This window comes from Aotus nancymaae, unplaced genomic scaffold (genome assembly GCF_030222135.1).
Source record: "Aotus nancymaae isolate 86718 unplaced genomic scaffold, 86718_ANA_hifiasm-v0.15.2.pri h1tg000036l, whole genome shotgun sequence".
In the NCBI taxonomy this organism is placed as follows: Eukaryota; Metazoa; Chordata; class Mammalia; order Primates; family Aotidae; genus Aotus; species Aotus nancymaae.
In genome coordinates this window covers 92,024,549-92,039,339 of record NW_026988450.1, presented here as the reverse complement: position 1 = coordinate 92,039,339, position 14,791 = coordinate 92,024,549, and the positions used below count along the sequence as shown (strand labels likewise).

Here is a 14,791-nt window from a genome sequence, read left to right as displayed (position 1 = left end):
TTTCATCCATTTGTTAAGATGTAAAGGGTTCAAGTAGCTCACAGACATACTGTTCCGCAGAGCACCCTCTGAGGTAACAACACCTCACAGCTCACCTTTAATCTTTACTCAGCTGTTCACTTTGCCCAATTCTTTGTGGGACCGATGTTTGATAGATGTAAAGTAATTCATGAAATTGTCTCACAAACTGCTGGGCAGCAGGTTTAGAGGAATCCCAGGGATACTGAGATTGGCAGCTTTTTCCACTTTAAAACCAACAGAATTGTTTAAGTTGCACATGATGTAAGACATAAGAAATTTGTATGAAGTGATCATGAAGATGTGAAAAATAGGGGCTGTGGGAAGGACTCTCCTTTGTACATGTGTGTTTCTTATCAAGTGAGCAATTGCATATGTGGAAAGTTTTACAACCCCACAGACTTGCGTCCGCCATGCTGCTCTGCACAGCAGCCACTGGGAGGCTCTCTTGACCAGCAGTTTTTCAAGCTAGTGCCCCAGAAGGGTGAGTTTTTGTGATAAGGAGGTTAATATTTGCTATCACATAGGTTTTACATATTCAAGTTTGACATACTTGTAAAATTCCCATCTGCCTACTAGCTAGATGTGAGATATTCTATGTGATAGGCACTTGAGGATATATTGAACAACTTTAATCCACACTGAGCATGTGTGTGTGTGCTCTCTCTTATGAGTGTGAAGGTGACGACACTGCCTCTTTCTATGATGCCCTTGGCTGAGACGTACAGTCATTCTTGTGACCAAAATTGGGCTGTAAATTTCTCTGGGCAGAGTAAGTAGCAGAAGTATCTGACCTATGATTGTGATATGGCCACTTGCCTGGCCTGATCAAGTCTCTGTAGAACGTAAGAATAAAAGGCACTTACTTTCTGGTCAAGACCACAAGGAATCTGTCATTCGTAAGAGTTCTTATCACAGCACTTAAACGGAGCTAAGTCAAAGGCCAGTGTTTGCTATGTTTTGCAGATTTACGTAGAGAGACTCGTGAGTTACGTTTGTATCGACATTTGTCCAACCAACTGGAGGAGGATTGTCATGGGAGCCGTTCTTATTGCCGCCAAGGCTTGGAATGATGAAGCTGTGTGGAATGAGAACTTTGACAGTGTTGCAGTTGAAGAAATGTGAGTTTGTATGGTTTTTGTGAACTTTCTTTCCTTTCTTTCTTTCTTTCTTTTTTTTTTTTTTTTTAAGATGGAGTTTCATTCTTGTTGTCCAGGCTGTGGTGCAATGGCATGATCTCGGCTCACTGCAACCTCCGCCTCCCAGATTCAAGCGGTTCAACCTCCCGAGTAGCTGGGATTACAGGCATCCACCACCACATCCAGCTAATTTTTTGTATTTCTAGTAGAGACGGGGTCTCACCATGTTGGCCAGGCTGGTCTCAAACTCCTGGCCTCAGGTGATCCACCTGCCTTGCTTGGCCTCCCAAAGTGCTGGGATTACAGGCATGAGCAACTATGCCCAGCTGTCTTTGTGAACTTTCTAATCATTTCTCAAGACTTTTTGGTCCCGTAAACTTAACACTTTAAGAACTATTTTTAAAGTTTACATTGTACTGATAATGGAAATGGGCATAAACATCACATTTTAGAACAACTGTTCATATTTTCATTGCTCATTGGTAGGTCTTGGTAAATTGTTATTGTAATAATCTGCTCATAAATTGAAAAATATTTTTCTGTGGATATTTTTGGCAAACATTTTACCAGTGTACTACCAGAAAATAATAGTACAGTAAATATCCTTATGGCTTTTTACAAGCTGTCTGCAAGTTCCAGTCTCTCTGTAAGGAGCACATGTCTGGCCTTTGAAATCATTGTTTGGCCATTGACAGGTCTGGGGCCTGTGGACTGGGGAAAATGTATAGCTTCACCCTTTTGCTGGTGTTCTCCCTGCTTTTATCTGAAGATCTGTTTTATAGAAACCGTGAGATACAGAATAGCCACAGATCCCTGTGCCCCGTCCCCTCCCTCTTCAGAGTGTCGCATCATTGGGCTGATGAGTTAGAAGTTCCAGTGTTCCCCTCAGGCAGTCTGAGAAACATTGCTGGAGCATCACCCAATGCTCGCCACACTCAGGAGTTTCCCAGGGCACTCGTGCAACCACAGCAGCATTTGCGGGGGTGGGGGGGGCAAGTTATCCATGAGAGTGCAAGAAATCTTGCTGAGTCATGGGGTTGGCACCAACATGACACTGAAAGAAGAGCTTCATGGGTCTTTCTTCCACTCTGGCCTCCTGAGTGCTGTAAAGGGAAGGGCCTTGGAGCTAGTTGGCAGGGTGAGCCAGGGAGGCATTTCCAGCAGAGGCTCTCACAGTGTCCACTAGACAGAGAGAATGGCTTTGTGGGTGACACTTAGAAAAATCTGAAAAAAACACCTCTTGATGACATTCAGCAGCATATGAAGATCAAGATTATGACAGGCACCGGCAAGAGGTTTTGGCTTTTTGGTTTTCTTTTTTTTCACATTTGCCTATTACTCCAGATAAGACTGTCATTCAGAATGTATGCAGTCACAGAGGTGGAGCCTGATGGCTGAATAGAAATCTGTGCCAATTGTGCTCCCCATAGGAATAACAAATTTAGCAACTGTCTAAATAAAAAAGCACCTTCATAAGAACTAAAAATCAGGTAAGTGATCGTAGTACTTGGGTTTAACTTCATATCACTGAAAGAGGCACTGAACAGTGTAGAAAAGACAGTCTTGTATTGCCGATGCCACCCTGTGAACCTGTGGCAAGGAGAGAGGCTACATGCTTGGGGCAGGGAGAGCACAGCAGCTGTGGGACTTTTCCTGAACTCAGTGCTCCCTTGTCATAGCAGAAAGCACAACAAGGCTGAACTCACCCAATGCCCACCCACCGAAAAAAAAAACATTTAGACTAGCGCCAGCCATAGGGGAGTTGTTCATCCCAGTGGATGGAACTTGAGTTGTGAAAGCCTGGCTGCTGTGGGATAAAATACTCTGGGGTCCTTAATAAACCTGAAAGCCTGTCTAGGTCACAAGGACTGCAACTCTTAGGCAAGTTCAAGTGCCGTGCTGCGCTTGGAACCAGTGTGTCAGGAGGGGCATGTGACCCTGGGAGACAGCAGCTGGGGCAGCTAGGGAGTGTTTGCTCACCCCTCCTTCAACCCTTGACAGTGCAGCTCACAGCTCTGACAAAGAATTCTTTTGTCAGCTTGAGGGGAGGAAAGAGAACTTTGTCTTGCAACTCGGATACTAGCTCAGCCACAGTGGGAGAGGGCACTGGTCAGAGTCACGAAACCCCCATCTGAGGTCCCAGCTTTGGGATAGCATCTCTAGACAAACTCTGGGCCAGAAGGGAACCTGCTAGGACTCAGTGATGGCAGGATTCATCTCTTGCTGATGAAAGAGCCCTTGGGCCCTGAAGCATCATCAGTGATGACCAGGTAGTACATGCCATGGGCCTGGAGTGAGACAGAGATGTGCTGGGTCAGCTGCGGTGGCTCCAAGGAGAGACTCCCTCTGCTTGATAAATGCTGTGAGGGAAGAGTAAAGAGGAGTTTCCTTGAGCTTAGATACCAGCTCAGCTACAGTCAGCGGAGCACCAGGTGAGCTGTAGGAGTCCACGATTCAGGCCTTGGCTCTTGGATGGCATCTCTGGACCTACCCTGGTCCAGAGGGGAGCCCACAGCCCTGAAGAATGAGTTCCAGGGAAGGCTGCACTCACAAGCTGATTAATACCTTGGGGTATTATTAAGTGAACATCCGTGGGGTATTATTAAGTGAACATCTGTGGTGACCTGGCACTAAGCTCCATGGGACTGCAATGATGTGCGTGGGGACTGGCTACTCTGCCTAGGGAAAAGGGAAGGAAGAGCGGGAAGGGATTTGCCTGGTGGATTCAGTGCCAGCTCCAGCCATGGTAGAACAGGACACCAGGTAGATGTCTAAGGTTTATGACTCCAGCCTAGGCTCCCAGGCAGCACCTTTGAACCCATCCAGGTGTTATACCCAAGTGAGTCAAGGAATGAGCCACACTCTGAGGTTGAATTATGAGTCCTTTATTTTAGCCAGTGACCAAGAGGTGGCTAACACCCAAAATTCTCTCGGCCCTCAAGAAAGAGTTAAGGGGTTTCTTATACCCTAGTTTGAAAAGGGAGGGGGGAACCTAGCTGAAGCAATTTTTTCACAGAAGCAGAGTAAGCAAAAAAGTTAAAAAGATAAACTGGTACATGAGAAATAAAACAGTACCAGGTGCGAGGGCTAGAGCTGTCATAAAAAGACATCCAATTTATACATATGGGGGCTCTGGGTACTCAACAGCAACTGCATTCCCAGGCTCTGCTGGAACTGCTTAACTCAGGCGCTTATCAGCAGATGCACTCCGGGATGTGCCCAGTGTCATCCTGCCCCAGCTACATACTGCATTTACTTACTTAATGAGGGGAATAACTAAAATGAAGACACGAAGGTGGAGTCTGTCTGGCTCAAGAAGCTAACATGAAGCCTGAACAGCTCTCAGCTAAGAAAGAGAGAGTCGGTTTAAGCCAACGACAAGCGGGTTATCACATAGGGACCAGGGCAACTTACTGCACTTAAGGGAAGGACAGAAGCCTGGCTAGCTTCACTACCTGCTAATTGTAGAGCCCCGGGGCCTTGAGTGACATAAGTGGCAGCAGGTAGATGTTACAGTGGGCCTTGTGCAGTCACAATGCTGTGCTGACTTCAGACCTAGTGCCGTCTGGACAGACCTAGTGCTGTTCCAGAGGTCGTGGCCACAGGAGTGCTTGTATCGCTCCTCTCCCAGCTCCAGGCAGCCTAGCACAGAGAGACAGACTTCATTTGTGGGAAAGTAAGGGAAGAAGGGAGCCTGTCTGCTAATACAGAGAATTCCTCCAGGTTTTATCCGAGACCACCAACGTGGTACCTCCACAAGTCTGCAAAAACAATGACATTCTTCACAGAAATAGAAAATCAAGTGTATTAACACACTTTTTATATCCATGTTTTTTTCCAATACAAGTTTTTTCTATTTTCAAAGAGAGCTGGGAAAGTTGCATGCTTTCTTGTTATTTCTTCGATCGAAAGCGTTCTGTCCAGTGTGAGTTCTTTCATGCGTTCTAATAAACTAGAGCACGGGATGGCTTTACCACATTTCTTAAATGAGAATAATGTTTTTGAAGCTGGCCCGGTGAACTAACATGGTCCTGTGTTGGTTTTGTTGTGTTTCTCCTTCCCCAGGAATGAGTTGGAAAGGCAGTTCTTGAAGCTAATTGATTATAATATCCAAGTTCCTGGCAGCATTTACAGCAAATACTACTTTGATCTTTGCACTTTGGCACAAGACCACGCGGATTTGCCTCTTCAGCTCCTTGACAGAGAAAGAACACGGAAGCCGGAGGTAAGACTATGAAGTTACTAAGTGGATTTGCAGTCGGCAGTGCCAACATCTGTGACTGCCGATTAAAAAAGGAAAAAAATGGAAAGTTTCAAAATTAACTGATTGGTTTTTCTTTGTAAATTATAAATAACCTATACTGGAGGGATAAATGAGCAATAAATTTTGCAGGCTCTGGAGCTGTAAAACTTCTTTCAACCTATGGTAATTTTGATTATTAAATAAAACAAGAGGTCAAGACACACAAGTTAAGTAGCTGAATAGTCTGCACATTTTTGATTATTTGTGAAACATAATCATCTTAGACAACAGTAAATAAAAGATTTTTTTTAGAGATATTTTAGTGTAAGTTAAGTGTGACTTAGTTATAATCCTATGTTGACCAAAAGATTAAACAAGAAGCAGGAGAACTTAAAGAAATGTAATATGAGTTTTGTTCTGAGCCAAATTTGTGATCTGCTAGCCCAGGAATGAGATCTGCACAAACTAAGAACGTGTCCCGGAGTGGGCCACACGAGACATGGCATGTCTACATTTCTGTTACATAGAAAATGGAAGAAGTGGGCAGTGAAACAAAGGTGACATCCTCAGCAGTTCTGATTGGTGCTCAGTGACACTGTATATAAGATAAAGTAAATATGTGGTTAACGTAGTTTACTCATTAGCCTTTTACCCTAATGAGTACTTAGGGGGACTCAGGGTCAGGAGAGGGATGGTTGATTCTGTGCTGCCTTTGTGTTTCATCCTATAGGCAGGTTGTAATCGGTACATGTCAGGGAGGTATTTGACAGGCTCTGGCCTTGCAGGTGAGGTTCAGCTTTCATTCATAGGCCCAGTTTCTGTTATCCATATGGCCAAGATGCAGCCATTTTAGACCATTACATTTTTTTTTCTTCATACTTTCCTTATTTTCTGATATCTATCAAGAAAGTAAATTTAGTCAGGCGTGGTGGCTCACGCCTGTAATCCCAGCACTTTCTGAGGCTGAGGCAGATGGATCACCTGAGGTCAGGAATGTGAGATCAGACTGGTCAACATAGTGATACTCCATCTCTACTAAAAATACAAAAATTAGCTGGGTGTGGTGATGCACGCCTGTAATCCCAGCTACCAGGGAGGCTGAGGCAGCAGAATTGCTTGAACCTGGGAGATGGAGGTTGCAATGAGCCGAGATTGTGCCACTGCACTCCAGCCTGGGGATCAGGGCGAGACTCCATCTCAAAAAAAAGAAAAACAGAAAATAAACTTCATGACAAGGATGAGGAGTTAGCTTGTTTTCAAGAAAATTAAAACTAGTATTTTGGGTAGCATTTTCTGTGGTTTAGGACCTTAGTTATATAAGAAGGAAGAATATGATTTGCCGTACTTAAGTCTCTTTATCTCCCTTATCAACTAGTTGTATTGAATTTTTATGTAGTTTTCAGTGAGTGCAGCGTGTTCCACAAAAGCCTTTTCCTTTAATCACTTCCATGTTGCCTCATCTCTTCTGAAATTCTTCATGATCTTCCAGTTCAAATGGTTTTGCACTTTAATGATCTCTTCCTGACAATAACTGAAAATCCCCTTGCTCTGTTCATTCTTCCTTCATCACATTTTAAAATCATGATCAGCAATGCCCTTCCTTAGTTTCCCAAATCTGCCTTCCTAACTTGATTTAGGCATTGCCTCAAAGCACACTTTCTCGTGTCATATGGTAAGATTTGTATCTATACTATACTACAGTAGAGCTTTAGTTTTTTTCTCAAGAACTTGTTGATAAGTCACTTGCCCCAAAGATGCCGTGAATTCCAGGTCATGAACCTCAGTTTCCTAGTCCCTCAAATCCCTGCCTCCCTGATAAGATGAGATGAGAAATGGGCTCAAGTGCTTGCAGACTTGTATTGGGCACTCAGTTGGTGTAAAACGCTGGGACTGGCCACGGAAATACAGTGTGTAGTCCTTTCAGATGAACGGATAAACAGATGTGTGCTAGCTGTTAGTTAGGAAGAAAGTCAAGGAAGGGTCAGGTGGAGAGAGAAATACTATGCTTATTCAACAAAGCAACTGATGGGAACAGAAAGACCGTGGGTGACATCTGAGCAGGGCTTGAAAGATGAGGAAGATTTGCTCCTACGGACATCGAGGGCAGTGTGGTATGGAAGTTTGAAAGTTTGCAGTGACTTTAAGGAATAGCAAGCACATGAGTAGAGGGAAGAATGGGGTGTCTGCTGAGTGTCATTTGCTTCAAGGAGTGCAGGTTTCGGGTGGGAGAGGACATGATCTAGGTGTTTTGTTTTATCAAGACAACTCTGGATGATGTCTTCTAGTTGAAATATCACAGGAGTGAGACAGACAGAGAGACTCATATTCATCTGATGGCAGAGGTAAGGATCTGAGTGAGGGAGGCGTAGGGGTTGACAGACACAAGTAGACCGATGCAGGTGATGCATGAAGTACCCTGTCCATAAGTCCCGGGTGGTGATATTTGTTGCTTCTCCCTTTTGGTGCCGTCTTCACTATCCTGTCTTCTCTTCCACCACCACATTTAGCTGAAGCCCTAAGAGGATGGTTTGGGCTTGTTCTGAATATGGCCATGCTGGTCAGACACACTTTTTTATTGTTGTGGATGTTGTGTGCTCTTCTTTTGGTAGAAAAAAGAGATCGTCTCTGAGGCACCACCTTTGCTGTTTAGCAATGAAGAAGAGAAGGAGGCACCACTTGGAGGGAAGCCTGTGGAAAAGAAGGTTGAGAGTGCCAAGGAATCATCAGAATTTGGGAGAACTGATGTGGCCGAGTCTGAAAAGGTGGACCTTTTTCTCTCGTATACTTGAATACATTTGTCTCTCATGTGTTGTTTTAAACACACACAATCCCTTAAGTTTTTTGACCACAGAAAATAAATGGCACATTTGTAGACAGATTTGAAAACACAGACAAGGAGTCTGTGTCCCCACAGTGCAGGAAGCCTCTGCAGGGCCTTTCCTCCTGGTCCTTCTACAGGACACATGTACACTGCGGTGTGCCTGCCACTGTCTCTGCAGTTACTGTCATGTCATGGCATCATTGCCTTTCTAACTTGTTCTCTTCTGTGCAGCGTTCCTGTTACCCTTGGTTCTCCTTTGGTCCCCAACTGTACTTGAATTTAAATGTCAGTTTTAGACTGGGCATGGTGGCTCACTTTAATCCCTGCACTATGGGAGGCTGAGGCAGGCAGATCATGAGGTCAGGATATTGAGACCATGCTGGCCATGGTGAAACCACATCTGTACTGAAATACAAAAAATTAGCCAGGTGTGGTGGCGCACACCTGTAGTCGCAGCTACTCAGGAGGCTGAGGCAGGAGAATCGCTTGAATCTGGGAGACGGAAGTTGCAGTGAGCCAAGATCATGCCACTGCACTCCGGCCTGGCAAAAGAGCAAGACTCTGTCTCAAAACAACAACAACAACAACAAAAAAAAAAACAGTTTTAAGGGGATGCTAGTTAGCATCCTTTTACTTTTTTTTTTTTTTTTTTGAGAAGAAGTCTCACTCTGTCACTAGGCCAGAGTGCAGTGATGAGACCTAGGCTCACTGCAACCTCTACCTCCCGGGTTTGCGCGCGCCACCATGCCCAGCTAATTTTTCTATTTTTAGTAGAGATGGGGTCTCACCATGTTGGCCAGGATGGTCTCCATCTCTTGACCTCGTGATCTGCCCGCCTCGGCCTCCCAAAGTGCTGGGATTACAGGCGTGAGCCACCGCGCCCTGCCTAAACTCATTTTTATATGTAACAATAATATTTAGTGTTAATGTGATTTATTTTGTCAGAAGTCAGTTTTTAGGTAGCTTTTTTTTTTTTCTTTTGAGATGCGAGTCTCATTCTCTTGCCCAGGCTGGAGTGCAATAATGTGATCTCGGCTCACTGGAGCCTCTGTCTCCCAGGTTCTAGGATTCTCCTGCCTCAGCCTCCTGAGTATCTGGGACCACAGGTACACGCCATATGCCCAGCTAATTTTTGTATTTTTAGTAGAGATGGGGTTTCACCATGTTCACCAGGCTGGTCTTGAACTCCTGGCCTAGGGTGATCTGCCCACCTCAGCCTCCCAAAGTGCTGAGATTACAGGCGTGAACCACCAAGCCTGGCCTTTTTGTTAAGTTTTAGTCTGTGGCTGTGATACTAAAGGAATAGGGATGAATTTTAGAATATCAGGTCTGGAGCATTATATTATCAGACCAATAATGTTGATTTTAAATGTTAGAGATCTAGTAAACAAAAAGGGACTCACTTGGAGTCTGAAAGTAGGACAGAAGTGATGGATAGGCATGGGAAGGCTTGTGGTCACACCATGCCAGGTCTTTGGCTTACAGTGCTTACAGGTGAGGGATACGTATTTGACCACGTATGTAGTTTGTGGTTGAGTCAGCTGCTGTCTCTTCTTCCCTTTGGGAATGAGATAGAGCGAACTCATTCAATTGTGTATTTTTTAATCTCCAAAATGTTTCTCATTACGGAACTAACGGATTGTTTTTCTTTCTTTCTGTTTTTCCTGAGACGGAGTCTTGCTCTGTCCCCAGGCGGGAGTGCAGTGGCGCAGTCTCAGCTCACTGCAACTTCCGCCTCCTGGGTTCAAGCGATTCTTCTGCCTCGGCCTCCCGAGTAGCTGGGACCACAGGCACGTGCCACCACGCCTGGCTAATTTTTGTATTTTAAGTAGAGATGCGGTCTCACCATGTTGGCCAGGATGGTCTCGATCTCTTGACCTCATTATCCACCCACCTCGGCCTCCCAGAGTGCTGGGATTACAGTCATGAACCACCGTGCCCGGCCTGGATCGTTTTTCTAAGAAAAATTTTAGATACTATACAAGGTTTATATAGTATATATAATCTGGAAAGATTATCGCTAAACCTTGTGTATACAAACATATATATATAACTTTGTATTTATAAACATATTTTCTGTTATTTTTGATAGCTCCATAGTGTTCCATTTTGTTAGTGCTTCATTCCCTTACAGAGTGCTCTTTAGGCTGTGGCCAGCCTTCTGCTCACATAATACAGCTGTAGGGACATCTTTGTTGTGTCCATCTTTACATGTGTAACTTCCTTGAGATGAGCTCTTAGAACTCTAATCACACGTGACCGTCCCTCCTATTCCCAGGGCCATGATCCTGATGCCCGCCCCAAGAACACAGGTGTCTTCCAGGATGAAGAGGTCCTTTTCAGCCACAAGCTCCAAAAGGACAATGACCCAGATGTTGACCTTTTTGCCGGCACTAAAGCAACCAAGGTCAGTTCCAAAGGGTTCTCCACATTATGGCTTTGTTACTGTATTGGCTACTGTCTCAACAGCTCACCTAGTTCTCTTTTTAAATTGTTTTCTTTTGGATATTGAACCCGAGTCTTGTTTCTTCTAGTTGTTAGAGCCAAGTGTTGGGAGCCTGTTTGGGGATGATGAAGATGATGATCTTTTCAGCTCTGCCAAGTCCCAGCCTCTGGTATCAGCCTTTCGTTCTCAGTACTGGGTTGTGTGGGAAAGATTATGGGAAAGGAAACTAATGTTCAGTGAGGTGATTAAGGAAAATCTTCAGAGAGTCGTGGTGCTTCCCAGTAAATGAATGGCAAATAACATGCCGAGGGGAGCGTGGGTGGAGGATGCAATGCTTAGTTTGTGGTGTGCCCTATCTTATGTTCCCTAAACTAACATTAAAACATTAACAGTCCAGTTTCTCTGACTGCACTACTGAGAGCTGCACATAGTGAATATGATTAATTTGATATATTTTCTCCCAGTCTCTTACTGTGTATGGTTTTGTAATGTTTTTCCATGGTTGTGAAACATTTAGCCTTACTTACTGTGTTAAAGTCATTTTTTTTTGTTTTTTGAGACAGAGTGTTGCTCTGTTGCCAGGCGCCAGGCTGGAGTGCTGTGGCTCCCCAGGCTGGAGTGCAGTGGCGCAGTCTCAGCTCACTGCAACTTCCGCCTCCTGGGTTCAAGCGATTCTTCTGCCTCGGCCTCCCGAGTAGCTGGGACCAGAGGCACGTGCCACCACGCCTGGCTAATTTTTGTATTTTAAGTAGAGATGCGGTCTCACCATTTTGGCCAGGATGGTCTCGATCTCTTGACCTCATTATCCGCCCACCTCGGCCTCCCAGAGTGCTGGGATTACAGTCATGAACCACCGTGCCCGGCCTGGATCGTTTTTCTAAGAAAAATTTTAGATACTATACAAGGTTTATATAGTATATATAATCTGGAAAGATTATCGCTAAACCTTGTGTATACAAACATATATATATAACTTTGTATTTATAAATATATTTTCTGTTATTTTTGGTAGCTCCATAGTGTTCCATTTTGTTAGTGCTTCATTCCCTTACAGAGTGCTCTTTAGGCTGTGGCCAGCCTTCTGCTCACATAATACAGCTGTAGGGACATCTTTGTTGTGTCCATCTTTACATGTGTAACCTTCCTTGAGATGAGCTCTTAGAACTCTAATCACACGTGACCGTCCCTCCTATTCCTAGGGCCATGATGCTGATGCCCGCCCCAAGAACACAGGTGTCTTCCAGGATGAAGAGCTCCTTTTCAGCCACAAGCTCCAAAAGGACAATGACCCAGATGTTGACCTTTTTGCCGGCCCTAAAGCAACCAAGGTCAGTTCCAAAGGGTTCTCCACATTATGGCTTTGTTACTGTATTGACTACTGTCTCAACAGCTCACCTAGTTCTCTTTGTAAATTGTTTTCTTTTGGATATTGAACCCGAGTCTTGTTTCTTCTAGTTGTTAGAGCCAAGTGTTGGGAGCCTGTTTGGGGATGATGAAGATGATGATCTTTTCAGCTCTGCCAAGTCCCAGCCTTTGGTATCAGCCTTTCGTTCTCAGTACTGGGTTGTGTGGGAAAGATTATGGGAAAGGAAACTAATGTTCAGTGAGGTGATTAAGGAAAATCTTCAGAGAGTCGTGGTGCTTCCCAGTAAATGAATGGCAAATAACATGCCGAGGGGAGCGTGGGTGGAGGATGCAATGCTTAGTTTGTGGTGGTCCCTATCTTCTGTTCCCTGAACTAACATTAAAACATTAACAGTCTAGTTTCTCTGACTGCACTACTGAGAGCTGCACATAGTGAATATGATTAATTTGATATATTTTCTCCCAGTCTCTTACTGTGTATGGTTTTGTAATGTTTTTCCATGGTTGTGAAACATTTAGCCTTACTTACTGTGTTAAAGTCATTTTTTTTTTGTTTTTTGAGATAGAGTGTTGCTCTGTTGCCAGGCGCCAGGCTGGAGTGCTGTGGCACAATCTCAGCTCACTGCAACCTCTGCCTCCCGGGTTCAAGCAGTTCTCCTGCCTCAGCCTCCCGAGTAACTGGGACTACAGGTGCGCGCCACCATGCCCAGCTAATTTTTGTATTTTTAGTAGAGATGGGGTCTCACCATGTTGGCCGGGATGGTCTCCATCTCTTGATCTCGTGATCCGCCCGCCTCGGCCTCCCAAAGTGCTGGGATTACAGGCGTGAGCCACCGCGCCCTGCCTAAACTCATTTTTATATGTAACAATAATATTTAGTGTTAATGTGATTTATTTTGTCAGAAGTCAGTTTTTGGGTAGCTTTTTTTTTTTTCTTTTGAGATGCGAGTCTCATTCTCTTGCCCAGGCTGGAGTGCAATAATGTGATCTCGGCTCACTGGAGCCTCTGTCTCCCAGGTTCTAGGATTCTCCTGCCTCAGCCTCCTGAGTATCTGGGACCACAGGTACACGCCACATGCCCAGCTAATTTTTGTATTTTTAGTAGAGATGGGGTTTCACCATGTTCACCAGGCTGGTCTTGAACTCCTGGCCTAGGGTGATCTGCCCACCTCAGCCTCCCAAAGTGCTGAGATTACAGGCGTGAACCACCAAGCCTGGCCTTTTTGTTAAGTTTTAGTCTGTGGCTGTGATACTAAAGGAATAGGGATGAATTTTAGAATATCAGGTCTGGAGCATTATATTATCAGACCAATAATGTTGATTTTAAATGTTAGAGATCTAGTAAACAAAAAGGGACTCACTTGGAGTCTGAAAGTAGGACAGAAGTGATGGATAGGCATGGGAAGGCTTGTGGTCACACCATGCCAGGTCTTTGGCTTACAGTGCTTACAGGTGAGGGATACGTATTTGACCACGTATGTAGTTTGTGGTTGAGTCAGCTGCTGTCTCTTCTTCCCTTTGGGAATGAGATAGAGCGAACTCATTCAATTGTGTATTTTTTAATCTCCAAAATGTTTCTCATTACGGAACTAACGGATTGTTTTTCTTTCTTTCTGTTTTTCCTGAGACGGAGTCTTGCTCTGTCCCCAGGCGGGAGTGCAGTGGCGCAGTCTCAGCTCACTGCAACTTCCGCCTCCTGGGTTCAAGCGATTCTTCTGCCTCGGCCTCCCGAGTAGCTGGGACCACAGGCACGTGCCACCACGCCTGGCTAATTTTTGTATTTTAAGTAGAGATGCGGTCTCACCATGTTGGCCAGGATGGTCTCGATCTCTTGACCTCATTATCCGCCCACCTCGGCCTCCCAGAGTGCTGGGATTACAGTCATGAACCACCGTGCCCGGCCTGGATCGTTTTTCTAAAAAAAATTTTAGATACTATACAAGGTTTATGTAGTATATATAATCTGGAAAGATTATCGCTAAACCTTGTGTATACAAACATATATATATAACTTTGTATTTATAAACATATTTTCTGTTATTTTTGATAGCTCCATAGTGTTCCATTTTGTTAGTGCTTCATTCCCTTACAGAGTGCTCTTTAGGCTGTGGCCAGCCTTCTGCTCACATAATACAGCGGTAGGGACATCTTTGTTGTGTCCATCTTTACATGTGTAACCTTCCTTGAGATGAGCTCTTAGAACTCTAATCACACGTGACCGTCCCTCCTATTCCCAGGGCCATGATCCTGATGCCCGCCCCAAGAGCACAGGTGTCTTCCAGGATGAAGAGCTCCTTTTCAGCCACAAGCTCCAAAAGGACAATGACCCAGATGTTGACCTTTTTGCCGGCCCTAAAGCAACCAAGGTCAGTTCCAAAGGGTTCTCCACATTATGGCTTTGTTACTGTATTGACTACTGTCTCAACAGCTCACCTAGTTCTCTTTGTAAATTGTTTTCTTTTGGATATTGAACCCGAGTCTTGTTTCTTCTAGTTGTTAGAGCCAAGTGTTGGGAGCCTGTTTGGGGATGATGAAGATGATGATCTTTTCAGCTCTGCCAAGTCCCAGCCTTTGGTATCAGCCTTTCGTTCTCAGTACTGGGTTGTGTGGGAAAGATTATGGGAAAGGAAACTAATGTTCAGTGAGGTGATTAAGGAAAATCTTCAGAGAGTCGTGGTGCTTCCCAGTAAATGAATGGCAAATAACATGCCGAGGGGAGCGTGGGTGGAGGATGCAATGCTTAGTTTGTGGTGTTCCCT

General features: G+C 44.7%; 1 protein-coding gene across 1 annotated transcript in view; it reads left to right on the top strand.

The window, feature by feature from the left end:
* The window catches only part of LOC135278069 (uncharacterized), a 186,324-nt gene that overhangs the window by 108,061 nt on the left and 63,472 nt on the right, over positions 1–14,791 (top strand). Inside the window, exons 19-27 of the mRNA XM_064384684.1 lie at positions 985–1,139; positions 5,223–5,382; positions 8,010–8,162; positions 10,500–10,628; positions 10,756–10,836; positions 11,867–11,995; positions 12,123–12,203; positions 14,270–14,398; positions 14,526–14,606. Of these exons, the coding sequence (XP_064240754.1) occupies positions 985–1,139; positions 5,223–5,382; positions 8,010–8,162; positions 10,500–10,628; positions 10,756–10,836; positions 11,867–11,995; positions 12,123–12,203; positions 14,270–14,398; positions 14,526–14,606 (1,098 nt within the window). The remainder of the gene's footprint in view (positions 1–984; positions 1,140–5,222; positions 5,383–8,009; positions 8,163–10,499; positions 10,629–10,755; positions 10,837–11,866; positions 11,996–12,122; positions 12,204–14,269; positions 14,399–14,525; positions 14,607–14,791) is intronic.